General features: G+C 27.9%; 2 protein-coding genes across 2 annotated transcripts in view; one reads left to right on the top strand and one right to left on the bottom strand.

Annotated features, from left to right (window-relative positions):
• Positions 1–5,792: 5,792 nt before the first annotated feature.
• On the bottom strand, positions 5,793–7,132 carry LOC112694412 (succinate dehydrogenase assembly factor 3, mitochondrial). Its single transcript, XM_025569861.1, has 3 exons — positions 7,029–7,132; positions 6,123–6,311; positions 5,793–6,061 (listed from the first exon to the last, which is right to left on the bottom strand). The coding sequence occupies exons 2-3, from the start codon at positions 6,297–6,299 to the stop codon at positions 5,858–5,860; spliced, it is 381 nt and encodes a 126-aa protein (XP_025425646.1). The 5' UTR covers positions 6,300–6,311; positions 7,029–7,132; the 3' UTR covers positions 5,793–5,857.
• A 326-nt stretch (positions 7,133–7,458) lies between these two features.
• Positions 7,459–22,731, top strand: part of LOC112694411 (flocculation protein FLO11) — a 29,215-nt gene continuing 13,942 nt past the window's right edge. Inside the window, exon 1 of the mRNA XM_025569860.1 lies at positions 7,459–7,664. The gene's annotated coding sequence lies outside the window, so the exon portion shown is untranslated. The remainder of the gene's footprint in view (positions 7,665–22,731) is intronic.

A 22,731-nucleotide genomic window follows, 5' to 3' on the forward strand; every position in this document is an offset into this window, starting at 1 on the left:
GACGAAAAAAATGTTATAAAAATGTATATAAAGTTTATGAAAAAAGAAAATAGTATTTTGTTTATTTTAATTTATTTTTTTAATTATTTTTGGACGAAAATTTGCGTTCAAGTTCCTCATAAATAAGAACTCTTTCCTGTTCATCGTTCCTATAAAAATAGCGCATTCCTTACCCACACTGATGAAATAAATGTTTACTAATTATTTTGAAATAATGATAAGTCATAAGCCGATTAACCTTTTATATTAATTTTAAACCGTAATCTATTGGAAAAATATGACCAATTGTTTATGGAGTATTAAATATATATAAATAACAAATATTTACATAACTCTGTTATAAATTCATTTTACCGTATAAATCAAATTTAAATGTTCAGTCCTAATATTAGAAATGATTTAAATATAGTTTATAATCAGGACAGGATGTTGATTCTATATAAAAACCAACAAAAACGAATTTGCTAATATACTTACTTTACAATTTATTTAACTTGATTTATACCATTAACTTATAAGACTTATTAATAACTAATGAAGTTATATTTGGTTAATAAAGCCCTTTTAAATGTTTATTTTTAACAAGAATCTTGAAATCTGAAATTTGTGAATTTATATATTCAAAACGAAATTGGTATGTTCAATTATTATTTCTTCATCTTGCGCACATATTTAAAAATTTAAATTGATTGTAAGATTCAGAATAAAAACATATATATATATATTAAATACATTATACTAAATTGATATTTAACAATGACCTAATACGTAATAAAAAACAAATAATAACAAAATAACAATAATACAACGATGTATTTAATTTTTTAATTTGTGCCTATTAGACTATCGTGACTGGAATTTTATTCTTTTGTTTTATTCGTACATTAAAATGTCGAACCTTGTCCTGGTATATTTTTATTAAAAAAATAAATACTTGCGTACAATGAAAACTGAAATATTCCTTCTTATAAAAAAAGGAACCGCGGAAAACATTCTACAAGTTATTTTAACCTCTAAGCACGTTTTTTTTTTTTTTTTAATATAAATTTCAATTTAACAACAACATATTTTGAATAATGAAAAGTTGGTCGAGATATCTTATTAAAAACGAGCTATATGCATTGTAATCTCTGTGAAAATATTTTAAAACATTAAATTTCCATTCGTCATAAATAACGTGTTGTAGAGAAAAAGTAGCAGATATGCAACAGATGGTTCAAGTATATAGTTGATATATATATATATGCAAATACATTTACATACATGCATATAAGTGTTTTACGCATATTTTTTACGTACGAATAGTTCCAGGCAGGGTGTACATCAGAATTCAGGTAACAAAATGACTTTTTGATTTGTTCGTCGTCGTAATCAATGATTATTATTTATGAATATTATTATATTTGTTGTTAAAAAATATTTAGAAGACAATTCACACCTTCATGCGTTGTCTCCCTCTAAAAAACGAATTTTTAATTAATTTTAATTTTTAAGCAAGTTGTGAGAATGTAAAATATTACAATGAAAAAAAAACTCATAACTCGCTTGAAAATTAAAATATCGAAAAGTACCAACCAACACAACATAGATAATTTCTTACCTTAAATTTTTATTACAGGTTAGTTTATTCTAATATTAAAACTAACATCATTTCATTTGAATTACTGATTACAAATTTGTTATGTTGCATGTGTAATGTCAGAAGGAGACAACATATACGGGTATGGCGTTCTCTTAATAAAATTATCTAAGCTATGAGTCATAGCATGACAATATACTCGCATACTTGTAAATTATTTTTTTTGTCAATGGATGTTATAATCTATACGATTCTTGTATCAGGTATTAATTTTATTCTGTTATCATTTATTATAATAATATGCGTCGATAAACATTTAACGTTTATAATTTTTATACTATCTGTAACCCATCCGACTATTATTTAAACTATTGACAGCGTTGTAATACTTCGAATTCCTACATTTCTTCACAAAAATCTGCTCGACAAAGTCCAATTTAAAAACATGTTTACACGCACATTTTTTTGTTTATATTTTATTGACTCAGTATGGCATACATCCGTATAGCGTATGGGAACGCGACATTTTTCAATAAAATTGTGTATCGGGATATATAAATCCAACATAATTTCTTTGTGCGAAATCATATTTTTTTCACAAATAACACGTACTTGACATTTATAAAATTGTAGAATATAGGTGTTCTCTGAATCAACAGAATATTTTAAACCGTCACAATTGTATGTATACTATGATTATTTTGTCGAACAAATATACCGATGGAATTCAAATGTCAATAAAAATATTAACAATACCTAGTTACGATTAAGCAACGATTAAGTGTATTTCTTCCAAGCTTACTTATTTTATCATATCCAATCCAAATCTACTCCTTAACACTCGCTCCACTTCTATCATTCACTAAATTACACAGATAAACAATTTCACCTCGGTTCCTTCATCCAGGAAATATTTTGTACATAATTATTCTAGTTCTAACTTAATTTTTGTAAATTTGTACCTATAATTTAATTGATTTGATGATCATTTACTATAATTAATGATAAAAATTCCGATTAAATTAATCATAATTTGAGTGAGTCAACATACAACATAGGGCTTAATAGAGCATATATGAGCAATACAACTTGAAATAACTTCTCGAGGAAAAATAAGGCAATTCTGTGTTTTAAAAATGATTTACAGAGAGTTAGAGCTGCGTCGACATCATATCGCTCGAGAATTCACAGAATCATTTATTAAATAGTACCTACATAATATAAATTAGTAGCTATTCTATAGCTGATAAGCGACTTAGAATTTAACAAGACCAATCAATTTCATAGCTATGTATGCCTTGGATTTAAATACTATCAGATAAAATTATATTTTAAGCTATTGCAATCGTTGATACAGAGAAAAATATTAACTTAGATATAAAAAAAAAATATTGATTTTTAATATGTTCACCCTAGCCACATAGATAATAGGAAATAATTGTGCTCTTATTCATTATTAATTTTTAATTAATAACCAGTGACGGTGCTAGAGTTTGCGAGGCCCAGGGCAAAATAAATGTTGGGTCTTATAATTTATATTAATAAAATATTTTAAGTTCAGTTGGCGTTAATTTCTACTATTAGTATTGCGAATTAATACAATTTATTGTGTTCATTATTCTGTAATAACCAATACCAACATATAATATTATTATTACAATTTAATGAATAACTAAACTTAAATTAAAAATACGAATAAACAGTAATTATCAAATATCATAAAAAAAAAGTATGTCCATGTAAATAATACAAGATCAACTGGTAATGTTTATAAAATTAAAAATCTATCGTAGTCTGAAAACTTACGATATTTTTAAATACCTATCTTCACGAATAGTGACAGCATTATTCACAGTGGCGTTGCTAAGGTTAATGGGTGATAATCTCCCGCCCTCGAAATATTTCTCTTATTTTCTAAGATATACAACCATTTTAGGTAAATCATGTTATCATCAAACAATCATCTCAGTTTCAACAAACTTAATGATAAAAAATGTTATTGTTTAACTTATGTTTAATGGACTTGTTCAAATTAAAAAGTTGTTACTAATTAGGAGATAGAATTGAAAATTTAAAACCTCCTTCAAAAATATTTTTTTGGTTACCTACTGATTATACATATTTTTTTAAACCCTAAAATAAGATTCTACAAATTCCCTGGATATAATAAAACTAAAGATTAATAGTCTTACATAATATTTGTAAATATCGGAGTGTATCATTTTATATAACATGTAATAATAACTAAACAATTTAATTAATAATATAAATAATAACTTTTTATAAACGTTGTAGGTAGGTAACTTATTTTATATGCAGTTTTATTTAAATTGTGCTTCAGTAAGATTCTAAAAAATACACATATTGCTAAATAAAATGAATGAAATGACCAACTCAGGTCAGAGTATGTAAGATAAGAGAAATATTTGTTATAATATACAGATAAGTAATTATACATTGATAAAGGTTTTAATTACACAGTCTATGGGCATTGATTATAATTATGAATATATACTGTTATATATTAAACATGTAATCTTTAAATTTATTATTAACTACTTGGAAAAATGAGCAAAATCAATGACAGTATACCTATTAAATCCAATTGTTAAAATACATTTATTATTTTATGATTGTATATAGTTATAAAGACTGATTATGAAGTGAATATATATTATAATTAAACATTTGTTTTGAGACATTATTATTGGGTCATTTTTATAATAATAGGTATAGTAATAGTTAATGATAAACAAATTATCTATGTGTGATTAATAGTTACTTGAAAAATAATTGAAAGTAAAGTCATATTACCTCTCATGAAAAGTGTAAGTAAAAAGTTATTATTAATTAAATTTACATTTTTAATAATAATTATAAGTTTTTGACATTATATACATATATTAAAAACGCATAAATGTGAACAAAATATGATTTCAAAGAAAGCGTTAGTATAATTATTTAATATTGGCTGTGAAATAATTATTCACTCATTTGTTAAGCAAAAATAACATTTATTTAAATAGCACATTGAATGACACCTATAGATAAGAAAAAATATTTAAGAATTTATAGTATTATAGAAATATTAGAAATTAATAATTTAAAAGTACTAAATTTTTAGTGGTTCAAGAAGTGTTTTGAAAATCAGAACTTTATACTAAATAAAAATATGTTGAATGTAAATGATTAAAATATAAAATATGTTTAATGTTGAAAATTTCTATTTATAAATTATCATAATTTAAATTGTATTTTTATATTTTAATGCATTTAATAACCTGACAGTACAATATATTATAAGAGGCACAGTTAATATGTTTTATATTTGGAATAAAGAACTTAGTATAAAATATAAAATTAACCTATCAAATAACCTGATTTACCTTACTTAAAATAATATTTTAACTATAATTTTTTTAATTATAATATTTAATATATATATTTAATTATATAAATTCTAAATTCACAGCAAATTACAATGACTGACATTCTAAGGATTGCTATTAAAACCAGAAAGCTTATAACGTTAATTGCTATATTTTATTTACTATAGTTTTTCTACTTTTCATATATTAACTCAAGTAAAATGTAGTTAGTATCATAAGATTTAGTAGACTAAGTATACAAAAATACCCAAAAATATGAATAATTTTTTTTTTTTTTTATTGGTTAATGTCATATTGGTATACAACACATTTAAATTAAACGTATGCAGTGAAAAAAATAAATTTTTTATTTACTTTCGACCAGAAAAATGAAAATAATATTAATTGATAAGATTAATTAAATTAATTAAATATTACAGCAGTAATTGTATGAACATCTGTATACTAAAGCATACCATACTACTGCTTATAAACAATATTTATTTAACATTTAAAAATTAATAAAATAGACTTTTGTAGTTTAAATTTGCTCATTAAGCTACATAACTTTAATTAGCCCTATACTTGTACTAAAAACATTTAATGAAGCAGAAATTGATAATTTACAATACAAATAATATTAAACAAATTTTGTTACATTGTTAAATAGATTCATAGGTAATTCATTTGGATAAATACCATTTTAACAATAAGTATTTTATATATTATAAAAAATAAATGTTATAAACATGAAATATACAATATATTTAAAACAATCATACATTAACATATAATTTCAATAATATTTAATTTAAAACTCAACAAAAAAAATTAATTTATATAAGTAAATATTAAAAATAAAAAATACTGCATTATAAACCATAAGAATAGTACTGCATTACTATCTAGTTTATTTTTTATTTTGGGTAGAGAGTTCAAATTCAATAGTTTTATCCTGAATTCCAGTGGTTTCTTTAAGCATATTATAAAGTTGTACAATTTGATCATCAGTGAATGAATCCAATACACCTTCTTGCGTACTTAAATTTTTACCAAAACCAATATTTGCCTTGGCATTCTTTAATAACTGCTCAGATAAAGTCAAAGTGTATTTCTAAAAAAAAAAAAGTTTTATTATTCTTATACTTTAGATAACTAATTCTGATTTTTCTTACACTCCATTCAATCATGAATATTTGAGCCTCTTTAGGATTACAGTTTTTATGTCGACGAAATTCATCTCGTACATATGTTTGACCAAGTTCTTGTAATTCTTTTGGTAAGCCTCGATGTAGCCTTAAAATGGTTTTGTATAATATACGAACTCGTTGAACATGATTTAGTTTAACCATCACTGTTCAAGCCTAGTCATTTTTAAACAATATGAAAATTTAAATCAAATTAATTCAAATTATACATCAAATAGTAACTTATAAAAGTTTAAGCATTTTGAAAGAATCATAACAATTGAAGTACTACAGTTCTCAAAAAGTATTATTTTATATCTTTGACATTTTTAAAATATTCATTACTCTCATTATAATTTTGATAGAAAAATATTATTATTATTCTATAGTGTCAAGAAACCAACAAATTACAAAATTAGTGTATTTAGCAATATGTATAAAAAAGTTATTGTTAAGTTGTTTATTATAGTCATTGTTAAGTTACATATAATATATATATTAAATACATAAAGTTTAGAAAATGTAATTCGTTTATATATTTACATTAGACATTGTATGTCAAGAATTTATAATGTAACAGAATATTATTTGGGAAGGTAATTAATTGAAAAATTTAAGGTTGAAAATTATTTGGTTTTGTTAATTGGTATAACAATGTAAATAATTCAGATGACATTTTCTTTAAGGAGAAATATTTGTTTTATTAGTAAATGTCAAACGGAATTCTGGTTTATCCGACATAGGCATGTAAACAAGAGAGAATAATTTAACTATGCTCATTATTCAAAAGGGAAAAAATAATAAAGAAATAGCAAAGTGATAGGGATACAGCAGATATTAAGACAACAAGATGATGTAATGATATTAATACTTGTAACAGTAATCAATACTTACGTTCTGTGGTTTCCTAAGAAATTTGAGCGATTTAATGCTATCGGTTTTCCATGTTATTACGAAATTCTGCTTCTCTATGGATCAGTCGTGATAAGCGCTCGTCGGGTCCGCAGGAGAATACAGTGCAGGTCAAAATGAGGGAAAATAACGAACCAACGTGCGTCGACCACACCCTAGATTGGCGGCATTGTTGGCGGCGTGGGTAACGGATCGCTGTGATTGGCCGACCGGCCGCGCGGCTGCGACAATACGGCGGTACGGCAAAACCGATTTCGAGTCGCACTAACAGAACGTTGTTGTTTCCGATGCATTACGCACATTGAACGTGTATTAACCACAGAATAGCTTTTCGTTATTTTCATATTTTTTTTTAATTTTTTTTTTACAACGTACATCAGTGTATATAATATTACAATATTATATATATACATTAATCTGCGTAGAAAATTTTATTTTCATCAATACGTAATCAAATATTTTTGGAACGCCAAAAAAAAAAATAATCGAACGCACTCGTTCGATCGACCAAATTACTATTTGTAGTGTTTTTTTTGGAGAAGTGATTTTTCGCAGTCCGCAGTCTTATCAGACGACGCCACTGTCTATATACACACGCACACTGTAAACCATTGTCAAGTGAGTTATTTTATTTATATACCTAAGTAATAACACTACGTAGTTGTATCTCCCTATTTTGTTTTTTTTCTTTATTTCGTTATCCCTCGCGTACTAGTCGCCATTGTACACTCGACGTTTTCGCACCTGCCCGAGCCCCCTGGATGAAAATAATAGAAGAAAAAACTTAAGACATTTTTTTCTCTTACCAGCTGTGCTGCCTGTGCCCACCGTTGAAGTCTCGACGGTGCGCGCCCTTCGTTGCTTATTTCCGTTAAGCTGCTCTAAAAATTAACCTACACGCCCTTAATTTGGTTTTTTTTTTATATTATTCCCATCGACCGATTCTGTATTCTAGTCGATTTTTTTAATTATTTAATTTTTTTTTCAGACAATATTTTTATTGTTATAATATATAAATAAATATATGCATACCTATAGGTACTTAATTAGGTATTGTTAGGTTAGGGTGGTTATTTCGTGAATGATTTTCATTCAAACTAGGGATTCCCAAATTGTAGATTTTTGCAATTCCAAATAACGTATTTTGAGGTGTAGGTAAGTATTTCATTTTTAATATTATATGATTTTATAATTAAGTACTTTCATTTGCTTCTCCACTTTTTTTTACATTATACCGTTTGTGATACCCAAATAACAACAATGCAATTGTATGACTCATGCTGTAGATTTAAGAATGTGTAGATAGATACAAACAAAACGTCAATATATATTCATTATATAATGTGTTTTTTTCATCTAAGTTGCATTTAATACAATTATTTGTTTCACCTTTGACATTACAATGATAAATTAGTTACCTTTGTTATGTGTTTAGTTATGGGTTTTCTTGTATTTCGAGAAACGATGTCTGATACCCATAAGTAATTCTTAAAAATTGTGTAAAATTATTGACTACATTAACTAACAAGCATAACTGTCGTGTTTTGTTTTAGTGGAAGGTTTAGGTACATTTGTTGCTTTGTTTCATTTTTGATGTCTAGAGTGCTGTTCAGTGACCTCAGACGATTTCCGGACTTGATAATATTTCGTTTACATACTTCCGTCGATGAATAATTGAGAAAATAATTTATCGTTTTTTTTTTTTTGTGCACCATAAAAATAATATTTAACTGTTAATTGAACTTTGCTAGTGATCTTTAGTGTTGGCTTATCGGTTATTAAACATTTTTTGTTCTGATATAATTGTAGTGTGTTCGGTTAATTTACTCAATGGATAATAAACTAGTGTCAATAAAATTATCATTCCTACAAGTACAAAACTGATTCTAATATATTCGAAGGTCAAAGATGTCAATATGAAATAAGTGTCATTGGAAATTTATAGAAAAAGTGATAATGTGCATGTAATAACACGCATATAGAAGTGTTTTTCGTACACTTAGCAGATTCTTATTACTTAAATGTTGCTCATAGTGGGAATTAAATCGGTCTACATTTCTTGTGTGCGCAGTTTGATATTTAGAAACTGTAAACGTAGCTAAAGTAGATTAGATATATATCAAGAGATTTAATTTCTCGTTTCGCATGGAAGAAATTTTACAGTATCCTATTTCTATCGCATGTAATGTAAGTATATAAATGTATTTATTTTTTGTCGGATTAATGATCCATAACAAATCGGTGTACAAATTACCTGGTCCAATCGGTATTTTCATAGATTTCAAGACCAAATTGTGTTATGCAACGTATGTTCCTCCGACGAATAGTCAAGTTTCCATTGTGTGCTTTCGGGGTGACGTCGAACCTATCTAATTGCCTCCTAATTGTTCAGTTCGTAATCATGAACGCGTATACTTATTATTATGCGCATTATTACGTTGTCATTGATTTGGAGAAGAAAAAATAAACGACTGTTTAAAATTCCTTCGAACCAGTTTTTTCCTAGTAGAAAAAAAAATAGGTAATGTCATTGTTTTTCGGACGTTACCACTCCTATTGTCATGACCTCGTGGTCATCGTTATTCGTGGCGGTAAGATGGACTGTACCACTTTTACTTATACATTTTGGTGGCGCAGGTTTTCTATCCAAGTTTCGTAAAATTTAAAACATTACATTATTATTTATTATTGTCTAGGCACGTGCTCCGTTTAGGCACTGTGACATGGTTGGTAGTGTACCTTGTACCGGCTTAGTAGTTTTCCGGTTGTCCTTTGCTCGTCGGCAAAAGCAGAAACTATGTTTCTTTTTGGATGCGGACGGCCGTGTGCCGCCACCATGTATCCTCTCTGTTGTCAGGGTACAGTATACCTACTATTGTTGTGTCCGTACGTGCCATGTTCAATGTCTATGGAAGTGAATATCCCAAGAGAGTAAAATAAATTCCTAAATCTCCCTATAATGGTGTATGGACAACAGCAGCAGCTCTTCGATCCATGTGGACACGTTTTTGAACCCCTGTCCGTTATAATAGCACTCCGCCGCTGTATGCGTATATATATATATAATATAATAATCGGGATGCGAACTCGGCCGAGACCGTGAAGACAACAACGCGGCAGCGCGCGCGCACGGTTCACCGGTTCTACGTCGTCGTCGTCGATACCCGTCCCCGACCATCTGCTGTTGCTAGCTCGGACACCACCACCACCACCACCGTCATCGTCGTCGCACGGCATTCGTTATTATTTATTTTATATATACTACTCGAGTTGATGATATAACGTTTCGTCCGTCCGTAATAATAACTACACGTACATGCCACTGCCGCCATCGATTACTGCATGGTTCAGGTGTCCGTCGGGAAGAGAAGGGCGTGGAGAAATATTTTTATAATTTTTCTTTCGCTCGGCCACAGCGTCGGTGGTTTATTTATCGTTACAACATTTACACCGGGGGGGGGGGGATCAAACATAAAATACGTGACCTAAATATAGAGAAAATATAATATAATTTAATACGTATAACAATAATGATATGTGCGTTTTTTTTTACGGTCCCGACGCGTCGACCGGACCAAAAATAAATATTCCTTTGGTAAAAACGTGCATGAGAAGGGTGTGTGTGACCGAGGACCGGGATAGGGTGCGCCGTCTTTCGCCCCGCGCCACCCCCTAGTGCTTCGTGTGCGGGAGCCGTATGTTTAATGCTGACAAACGCACGCGCGTTGCCTGCCTACGCTGCTGCCGCAACCGCCGTCAACCATCGTCGCAGAGACGATTTTTTGGGGAGCGTCCGCGCGTGTGTGTGTATTTTTAAAACTCCGTTCTGTCGGCGGGAAGGGTCCTCGTGCGATAATGGATGGGGCAACCCTATGGTAGTTGACCGCGTATCGTCGTCGTTCAAAAAGCCGTAAAAACGAATTTATTTGTGCGGGTCGGACGAATAATATATATATATTTATACATACATACACATAATGTGCCATAGATGTACCTTAATAAATATAATATGTGTGTGTACGTGTATTATTAATGGTCTGTCGTCCCTCTCAAATATAGTGTGTGTACCCTTCTTAAATAGCTATTATTTACTCGTGTTTGGGTGTTTTCTGTAATTTATTCTTTACTGACCATATTTTGTCCAATTAGACATTAAACATTTTTTTTTTTTTAATTCGAACGCCGGTTCTTTTACGAGCAAATCGATTGTGTTGTACATATGTTTATTTTCTCTCGTTCGTATTGTGTACACAATTTATAAATAAACTGTAAAACTAGTGACGTTTTGTTTTCAATATATTTTTGTCAACTTTTCTAAATCGTGTTTATCTTTATTATACATAGTCAATATTGTATACATATTCTTTATGATCTAGTTAAGATAAATGTTGAGTAAAGTAAAACAATATTATAACCTCCGATATTATGCTTACATATTTTAATAGTTATTTTTAGTTAATGTAATATGTAAACGTTAAAGTCTCCTGTACCTATGCTTTTTTTTTTTTAATGAGTATTATGTCGTTTTCGTCTTCTTGTACGATAAATACAATATTAATTTATTTTACAGTTATTAAACGTAACTACAACAGGTTGATCCAATGGCTATATTTTATTTTACTCGTATCTCTGCAGTGTTATATTTATACTTATTTCCTACACCATATTTTCGTACCGCCTGATAGATAGATAGATTTATAATACGGATAATTTTGCTCCTTGACCTTACATGTTAAAATATTGTAAATGTCGTTGTTACACTGAAACTAAATAGGTATGGATGAGTCATATCTACCAAGTTCAATACAAAATCTTTTCATTTGACCCGCGTGGGCAGTCAAACCTGTTCTGTGTTTGTGCTGTAAATCTTCAGACGGGCGAAAGAAAGAAAAGAAATAAAATCGTTGGCGAGCAGATTTTTACTTCGGTATTTGGTATTTTATTGAAAATTTTACCACCTCTATGGTTACAGAAAAAAAAAAAAATCAAACAATTAATAAAATTTCGAGACTACCCTTGGCACGACGGGGATTTCGTACGTCGTTCCATTCATTTTTTACGATAGCGTTTATGGCACACCATAAAATGGTTATTTCTGTTCGTTTTACATTCACATAAGCACACAACTACCCCCCTTGTGGTGTCGTTTCTATAAATATATTATTTAGTGGTGTGTTATACCGCACGGTGGAATGTGTTCACCCTTTTTCGGTAGCATATTTTCGAATTAAATGTGGCGGTGATGACGGGCCACGCGCAGGACACATTCCATTTTTTTTTTTATTTATAATGTCGTCTACGGTATTTAGTAAATATTGCGCCGATGGCGCCATTTAAAAATACTTTCGTATAATGCGTTGACTGTACGAACGTCGCCAGTATTTCTAGTCACTAGCAATTATTGTGTCGCCGCTATCGCTTGTCATACGACCTCGTGTGCCTTAGTCCCCGCTGCTGATGCCTAAGTGTCAAACGGACGCTATTGTAGTACGGGATCCTGTGTAATGGTGGTGGTGGAATGGTATGCGTGCGTATGAAAGGCACGAAAGTAACTTGATATAGTTAATTTCCATAGATTAAATTATATAAAATAATGTTTCGGAATTATAACTTAACGCGATCGAGAAGAGAGCAGAATAGTCGTGTTTGGTTGTGCTTCCGTTCATTGACTAGAGAAAAGAAAGAAAGAATGTCAAATAAAATTAACGACTATGAGTGTGTGTCGATTGAAATATAAATAAGTAGCTGCGACAACGACGAATCAATCTGATGGATGTGCGCGCACACTGAATGACGTGTTTTTTGTACAGATATACCCATATCACAATGATAATTTACATTTCTCTTATGTGACGCGTTTAATTATTCTGATTAAATTATGTTTAAATTAACATCATGGAACGGTGTAGTAATATAGTGGGCCCACATAACTGAATCCCGTGGCTGTGTAGATACAAATAATGCTCCTCCGACCCGCACATTCGACAGCGGATGGCGCATTACTGCGTGCATGTACTCTCTGCAGTTCTGAGGTCTTATTGACGTGTGAGTAGTGCATGTGGAATGCACTCAATGCATGTCGCATGCGCGTGTGTTGTTTATACGATTGTAATCGTATGGGGGAGCAATATGGTGATTGTGGGGCTAAATGTGTATGCGCGCGCGCGCGTGTTTATAAATGTGCGAGTATGCTCGTGTGGGTATGTGTTTACGCACACAAGAGTGGGGCATTACGTTACCGAAGGGTATACGTCGGATAGCGTATTGTTTATACAGTGAATATAATTTTCGTACAAAATCAAAAGGGAATAAGTAGAACTTTTTGTAATATATTATACAGGGCATGTCGAACAGCAACCTCGATCGCCTTTCTCTTCACCGTCGCGTCGCGTGAACATTCTATATTATCCGTATGATATAGTGTGCGTAGTTGGAAAAATTGCATATTATAATTGATAAAAATGAGTATTAATAATATTGTTTTATTACACACTACTAGTCGTACTGAAAAATGTGCGCGGATAACACAGGATGTCACAACGTCATAAACTCCGTTATCTTTTGAAAGTTCAATGAAATAATGTTACAATTCTAAAGAAGTACTATTTACCTGTTGTTAATTATTATTTCTGTTTTTATGCTTCGGCTGTATGTTAATTTTTCCATTTTGTTAAATATGCATCTAAAGTATTTTTCAGATTTATATTATGTACATAGTATATATTTTGTTTGTTAATATGTTTAATTTTTTAGTGACATGTGTGACATAAATCGAGTTTAAGGAGTCTTACTACTGTTAGATTTGGTTTATCTCGTTCTACCAAAACATACATGTGCGCGCCTGGTGTTTTGTCAGAATTCGAATAACATGATTATAATAATACATGCAGTTGAGTTTATTATACTTTGTGAGCTATTTCGATTATAACAAACTATTTCTTTGTTTCGTCAGAATACAGTCCGAATTCGCGGTGGGGGCATATAACAATGGGTTATAATACGGAGATACTGATTTTTTTTATTCTTTCTTTATTTTTTTACTGTTACAAAATTATGTACGTAAAATGGTAGCGGTCCGTGACCAGTGACTAAACGCCCAGGAAATCAAGTTCAAATAATTTTCGTCACGTTTTGAACACTGCAAGGAAAAATATTACTTTATTGATTAAATTGATCCTCTTTTAAGTCCTCTTTAAGTTTTAAGGCTCATATATTATCATTGATTATAAATACTATAATAATATTATAATATTTATAATCAATGGTATTATTTATTGGGATATAATCAATTTTATTTTTATTAGTTAGTATAATTCTAATTTTATGTATACAATAATATATAATATACCTACATATTATATTCAAATAACAGTTATTAATTTTTTTTTTACAGTTTACGTTGTAGAAAGTAGTTATATTAGTTCTTGGTTTATTTATAAATGATTTATTATCTTATAAGTACGTCTAATTATTATAAATTTACGAACAGTGAAAAATTATTTTCACCAACGGATGCAAGTAAAAAAACCTTGTATCTTATACATGTTTGAGATTTTATAATTAACCTAATGTTTCTGCTAAAAGCAATTATCTAGGTCTAAAACATTACAAAGAATTATAAAGTACATTGAATGCTGAAAATATCAATTACAATTTCGAATATACATTATTATTAATAATAGGCGTGTTTGTAAATTGGGCTTTAATTGAAAGGAATTCTAAATATGTTTGTAATATATGTGAAAAATGAACTGTAGATGACGAATTTTATATAAACAAGATGGCAATAATCTACTATGCTCACTATAGTTTCTAGTAGATTTGTTTTCGTTTATTCATAAACAGTTTCAACTTTAGTAGATGTATATTATTATTAATTTATTTTTATATTGTATTTCAACGTTTATGAGAACTAATACGTTCGTGTTTTGAAAATTGTATAAAGTTGTGAAAAGTTTAAAGGTGTACATTTTTTTTTGTTATTGATTATTTATTTTTAGTCTATACATTAATTCAATTAAAATTTATTTTTTATAATTGACTGTCTTTGTATACTAATATAGTTGTAGGATTCTCTAAAACCCTTCTTTGCATTTTATACATAGAAATAAGTTTAATTATTCGATCACATTAACCGTTCATTATTGTGAGTTGTAATTTTTGACGTGTACGAAGTATACAAAAAAAAAAAACGTTTAACTTGTGTTCTAACTTTTTATAATCGTTATATAAGACTTGAGTTAAGTTAGTTGAAATAAAAGTATGTGCTTGGTGATTCAGACTTCACATATACTATAGTTTATGACACAATGACAATTTATTAATTTTTATCGAAGTATGAATTAAATATATTACAAGTTTTTTTTTTTTTTTTTTTTAATGATAAAACATATTAGTTTTTAACAGTGATAGATTTATTATTAATTATTTTTAGTTAAACTTAATGATTTCTGTACATAATATAAATCAACATATTGCTGCATTACACTAAATTTAATCCCATTCTCTTATTGATGTTCATTGCTCTTTATTTCTTCCAAGAATTTTAAATGAAAACTCAAGATTTTCAAATGTTATTTTAAAAATATTTAAAAACGTATTACCTGTGGTCATAGTGTACATGTACATATGCTTATTTATCGAGACATACATCTGTGGTTCAAATGGCGCCAGACGTCGTTTCCTTTGATTTTTGATGCTATTGAAATGAAATATCGTAAATGTTTTAGTGACATATCAATTATTTTTGCGTTTTGCCTTTTTTCGATTTCCTAGTAGAATTGTGTTAAGGTGTGTTTTGTGTTAAATAAGTAAAATATCTGGACCCACCCAAAAATTGATAAAATTGGGTGCAGGTATAAGATACATAAAATATTTCAATGAGTCTCAATGCATTAACTTTTTTAAGTTTTGATATTTGCACGTTTGACAATATTCTGAAATATATGGGTACATTTTCACTACTTTTAAAACGTTGTTAATTTTTGTTTGATCAGTACGTTTTGATGTATATTTACCTTTTTCTATTGTATAACAGTATAGTTTTTTATTATTTATATGTCTATTTCAATTTTTGCTCATTATGATTAGATAAAAAAGTACACATTTGATTTTATCCGGATTGTATTTTAAAAATGTTTCTTGAATGAATTCATTATCATGATCGAATTATGTTGCTAGTACTTAAATAATTAAAGTAATTCTCGCTGTGTAGAATAAATTTTGAAATTTTCATTGGAATCCGGTTGCATAACAATGACCGAGTTAATAATCTATTGTAGAATTCTCCTTACGATTAATAAATCCTTATCAGCTTGGTGTCTGAATAGATCACGTTTTGGAAAAATGATATTGTGTATGGTGGAGGGGGGTAACGATAGGATTATATTATAATTTATTGTCTGTATGACTTATGTAGTATACCTATTATATCTAATTTTTAATAAGTAGAAATGTATTCCTAGTGTTTTTCTATTTTTATTCATTCGTAGACTAAAAATTGAGAGTAATATTACAAGCAAATATAGATTTTTGTATATTTATTAATTGTTGTGACGAATTATAATTATTTATTAAATATTTTTAAGAAATTAATGAATGGTTTTAAATATTATAAATTTTCGATCTTAAATAATATTTTAATTATTCTTGACACAAAACCTTAATTAATTATTAACTTCATATTAAAATAAAGACCTGAACTATTATTTTATTATTATCAACAGTGAATATATAATTTTCTTCACGTGATTGATTTTCTGCATGAAGTACAATAATTAAATTTATGACCCTGTTTAACTTTTATAATTCTGACATATTGTTATTAGAGTTAACCTAATTTCAGGTGATTTGTTTTTGGTAGGTTTGATAACTCGGGATTCAGGAAGGATTTACATGGTTGTCTTTCGTATCCTAAACGGCATAATGACCTTTGTTGCCTTGTACTATGTATATAATAAACGAAAATCTCAACCTTTCTTGTTCATGATATTTTAAAATTTTATATTCCTTTTATTCTTTATATCTATTCTTCGGGGGAGGTATTACATTTTTAAAAGACAACAGTCCTTTTGTATAGTAGTTAATCATGTTATTTATATATTTCACTTCAAATAGATTATACTAACACTGATTTAAACTAAAGTCTATTCCAGGATTTATTTTCTTTGATCCTTATTATTACATTATTTATACAACTTTTAATGTATTAACTTATATTTCTTTCTTTCTTTTATTCATATGAAATATTATTTTAGTTGTTAAATGTATAAAATATTGATGGTATTATGGATTCTCATTTTTAAAAAAATTTTATTTTCGGTTGATAACATCGATTATATGGAAAATACCTACTTATCTATGTTTATAATAATTTATTCCAAAACTTTTTTATGAGTTTTTTTACTTTCTCCGTTAACTAACAAAAATAGACATTAAAGAAAGAGCCATTCGTAAGGAAATCTTCAATTCGTTCCCCATTCCCCCGAGAAGGTCATTTTTACCACGGAAAATATAATAATGATAAAGAATACGATTCTATTGTTGATCGATTACAGTGAATTCAAACTTAGCAATGGAGAGGGGCTGAGATTGTGGTCATTGGTCGGTATAGATATTAATTCCATCACCTTGTGTGTCATACAGGTTAGTAGAAACTTGTTCTACTCTTGATAGCTGCTAAGGAACAACGTAGGCATTGTTAAAGTCCTAAAAAGTGTATTTATTTATGTAATACGACGCAATCCTCGGTGCGACCCGGTGACCTTGAACCGTAAAATATTCAAGAGTAAGCAGTTTCTATATGTGTATTTATTAAACTTATTAAACATTATAAATTATATAAAACCGGTTCATGCATCCTCCGGCTACAATCGCGGACGACCATACCCAGATTTTTCATGAACATCCTCTGTTTTGTATCCTATTTTCGGATACTTTGAGTAAACACGACTTCACCGGATGTTTTATTACGGAAATAGATTTTGTCAGTCCGTATTTATAAATCACTTGTAACCATTTTATTTTAAGTTGAATTTGTAGACTCGAGATGATGGGGTTCACGTTAAACAATTTTAAATAATACATTTATAAAATTGAAATGCATCATATGTTTGTATTATATACCTATCTACCTACCTACAACATGTTTTTTTAAATTTTTATTGGTATTTATTCGTAGATTTACGTATAAATATTATTCCTTTTCTTCTATCATTATATATATATATATAATAATAATAATAATAATGTATATTTTATAAAATTCAAATTTTGGTATTGCTGTATACTCAAAATACTGAACAAAAAGTAATTCATAAGCTCAAAAACTCTTAACGAGGAAAAACTACTTGTCTGGTTTATATATGATAACTTTTGAATCTCGTCTTACTGATATGTTTTTGTGAGTTATAAATATATAATGTGGTCACCCAGTTGTGAAAATACGGTATTATTATTTGTTGTTGAAAAGCAAATGAGTAGTTGTGTGAACGGAATTGTAACGAGGCCACCAGATAGTAGTTTTTGTTTAACAAAGAAAAAGCCGGGGTTACTCGTAGTCGGTATTTAATACACATCGTACGCCGGATCCACGTAGCCGAGATCAGAATAACTAATAATGAAATTACCAATTTATATCGAAATCAACAACGTTATGTGCTCTCACGCAAACAATGAAAAGTGAAAAGTTTAAATTATTGTGAAGATATTACGTTAATCCATACGTATTTAATGTGCATACAAACAGTTTATGTTAAGTCTAAGGTAAATTATGATAAACTAAAGTTTACCAGTAGGTCTATTCTTAATTTCTAAATCTTACATTATGGATCAAGAATAAAAAATAGAAATAATTATAAATTCTGATTATATTTAGTGTACATGGAAATATTACGTTCTGATTTTCATATTTTTCGGAATGGGTTTTATGTAATACTTTATGATAATGCGGTAATTACATTTATACATTTTTGTCGTTATACTTAAAACAGACATTTTTGGTTGTTAAAACTAATTTTCTTATACCCACATGTTATGTATTTTTTTTTTTTAAACCTTATACATTTTTTTTAAATAAGTTATAAAAAGTTTGTAATTAACTTTTTTTATGTTTTTAATTATTGCAAAACTTACATACAATATTGTTTAACATGTTGCATGAAAAAAAAAAACGACAAGTCTGGTGACCACATGTAATTCAAAAATCTTGTTACAAATATTAATATTTAATTCTTAGTCTAATACAGAGATTGACATATTTAACTTGAGAGCCACAATATAAAAACACAAACACAGATGTTTATATTTTTTACTAGTCTTATGTTTACGTTTCTTTTGTTTGCTTTATTTTTATGTATTGAGTTTTCTTTACAATACGTTGATTATTGGTATTTTTTAACCATATCGTGTACATTAACTTTCGTCATTTTCAAAACATTCAAATTATTTATTTCTGTTTACTTTTTATTTAATTGTTTAATATTTTTAAATACAATCATAGTCTATTCAGATTAAAAATTATGGTAGTAATTTTACTAATTTTGTATTTAAAACAATTTTTAAAAAATATTGAAATATTATAAAAAATATAATCGTAGGTTAAACATTATTTATTTTTTATTGAAATACATAATATATAATATTATTTACAATCCCTGTATAATTTTTTGCACAAAAAGGAAATTTGTGAAAAAACGTATTACAATTAAAAATATAATAAACATAGCGAGTGAGAAAGGAAGTTATACAAACATTTGTGTACAATTATTTTTAATTTAAAACGTCTTAAAAAAAAAAAAAAAAATCATTCAATGAAAGTGATTTTTTATCCATTACTTAATATGTTATCTAGTTTTAATTATATTTCATAATATATTTTTGGAATTATCTTATGTATTTTTTTTTATATATTTATACACATTTTTGAATTTAAATCAGTTTAACTTAATGTATTATTATTTGAAAATAAAAGATTAAGGTTATCTTTGAAATTAAAATAAATTAATTTGTACCGATTGACATATTTCAACAGTATTTATTTTCTTTTGTGAACTTTGCTCGTTTTATCAACTAGTATGGTTTTTCATAAGCAAGTAATTTGACCAGTCTATTGATGAAAACCGAAACCGTAACCACAAGATATATATTTCTGTTCTAAATTAATTGTTAGAGTTAATTTTTATCTTGAATATCGTTCAAATAAAGTTTCTTTAGTTTTATTTATGTTTTGCTTTCTTGATAGATAATAAAAAATTAAAATAATAATTTTATGATATATTTAGTCAATGAGGTTTTAAATTAAATTAAATTTGATGTACAAGCTAACTTTTTAAATATTACATCAAAGTATTATTATGGTTCATTGAATACAATTTTGCATTATAAGTAAATCTTCGATTACATAATAACTATTTTATTGGTTAATCTTTCCAATCCATCTGCTTACGAACTATAACAAAATCTCCCTGGTATGTTTACAACAAAACCCTTCATTCAAACCTGAAAATAAAATATGCAAAACAAGTCACTGAAACTGACTGCATGCCGTAAACTCCACTAAAATTTAGCTCTCATACTAACCCCAAAATAAGTCACCTTCACTCCACATTCCTGTCTATCCCAATAGAAGACTATAACGTCTATAACGTCCCCTTCCTAAATCGTGTCAATTTCCATGTTAAAAAAAATAATCTTATATTCATTATTACTTGCTATGCTTAAATGTATAGTTGTATATTCATTGTTAAATAAAAAAGAAAAATTATTTTCTTAATTTATTTTAAAATATGTCGTATAACTTATACAATTAGTTTTGTTGTAGGGTCATACCTTATTTGTAGAAATTCAATTTTGATGTTATTCATTGCTGTATCACTGAAACTGATTAATTTAATGTAAAACGATTTTTACTGTGAGTCATCCTAATCGTACGCATCATTATCATAATTCGCAACATGGGTCAGTGTTAACCATGTCGACATTGAATTTCGAGCAAGGTCTATGTTTCCATTGTAATCGCATATGAACCGAATAAACTTATAATATTACTATTCGTTTTATCCTCCATTATATCTATGTGGTTTATTAGTAGGACTCGGAAGCTCTAGCAAATGCATATATTTCTTGGTTCATCCTAGAACATCCAAAGTAAGATACAAATATGTTTTCCACTACTCGGATATTATACACAAAATTTAATTTTGTTATTTTTTGCATATTTACGGATTTATTGCTATTTTGCTAATTTAGGGTTTATAGTGCTATTTTCGGCTATATTTTCACATAATACAGGAAATAATCACATTTTGTTGATAATAATTGTATTTACTTGGTTTTATTTTTAAAAATATTTAAATTATTAGAAATAAATAGACCTCATCAAATATTATTTTATGTTTTCATCGACAATTTGATGTATTAATAGTTAGTGACGTCATTGTTATTCCCTTATTATATCATTGCATTAGATTATCGAACATTTTAAATAATTCGGGATAATTTCCAAGGTAAATATATTAAATAATTTAATAATAAGTACACTTTTCATTTTTTTTCTAATAAATTTATAATTTTTTCAAGTTAAATACATATTTTTTGATTTTTCGTGCTGTATAGCGCAAATTTTAAAGCTTTTAAGTGCATATTTAAGAGCTAAAAAGTAACATTTTTAGTACTACAACTTCCGAGTCCTGTTTATAAATATATTATTTTTATCTATACATGAATTAGGTACATATTCTATTGAATGAAATATCCATGTTATATACTATATAATATATAGGTTAAGTCAAAGCTTTTATTAAAACAAAAATCTGTTTTATTATTGATTGTGATTAATAAATTAAAACTGTATTAAGATAAATCAAAATTCTATGTAATATTTTTTTACATATCAGTTTAAATAAAAACAACAGTATTAATAAATATTTTCTGTACTAGAAAAAAAAATGTCATTATAAATAAGATGATATGTATGCAATGTGAAGTAGTTAATAGAATATGCGAGTACCTATCTACCGAGTTATATATAATAATCAATATAACAATAAATGACTCATTCAGCGACCCTTTGTCCAGCTATATTGTGAAATTGTTGAAAACCAACGGCGTTGATGATGAGTCACGAGTTCCAAGTTAGCTGTGGCGCACGATATAGGGGAGAAAGTGTCTTATTGCATGGTATACCGTTTTAGGTTTTGTACTGAAATAATCTCGAATAGTTTTCTTATCGATTTACACAGACAAGCTGTATAAAGCTTGCTCAATACAAATTGTCACTCTTCCAATTCTTAATATATTTTTAAAAAAGTGAAAATATTCAAGTATTTTAGTGGAAAAATAAGACTATAATTTCAATTTTAAAAAATATTTTCTTTTATTTTATTTTTTTAAACTTTTTTTTAATTTAGTTCTTTGTTTATATTACTTAAACCGGCACCAAATAGTGTTTGAATAAAGGCGAAGGAGAAGAAGTTTATATTATTTTCTTATGATTATAATGTAGGCAGAAAAATGTTTTTAATCTAAGACACTATTAGTGTATTAATCAAATTTTCAATTTCGTCCGCCTTACATTTAATACTTTGCATTCATCTCACATTTACTATAAACTTAATTATACTTTTACATATTCAGTCAGTTATAATTTATTTACCTAATATTTACTTGTTTTTGCTATAAATTATTT

This window comes from Sipha flava, unplaced genomic scaffold (assembly GCF_003268045.1).
Source record: "Sipha flava isolate LNK unplaced genomic scaffold, YSA_version1 129_pilon_pilon, whole genome shotgun sequence".
In the NCBI taxonomy this organism is placed as follows: Eukaryota; Metazoa; Arthropoda; class Insecta; order Hemiptera; family Aphididae; genus Sipha; species Sipha flava.

Bases quoted from the DNA above. Each gene is read 5' to 3' on its own strand.
- LOC112694412 (XM_025569861.1), bottom strand. From the start codon at position 6,299: ATGGTTAAACTAAATCATGTTCAACGAGTTCGTATATTATACAAAACC. The intron at 6,062-6,122 runs GTAAGAAAAATC...TTTTTTTTTTAG, and splicing joins TATTCATGATTGAATGGAGT to AAATACACTTTGACTTTATC.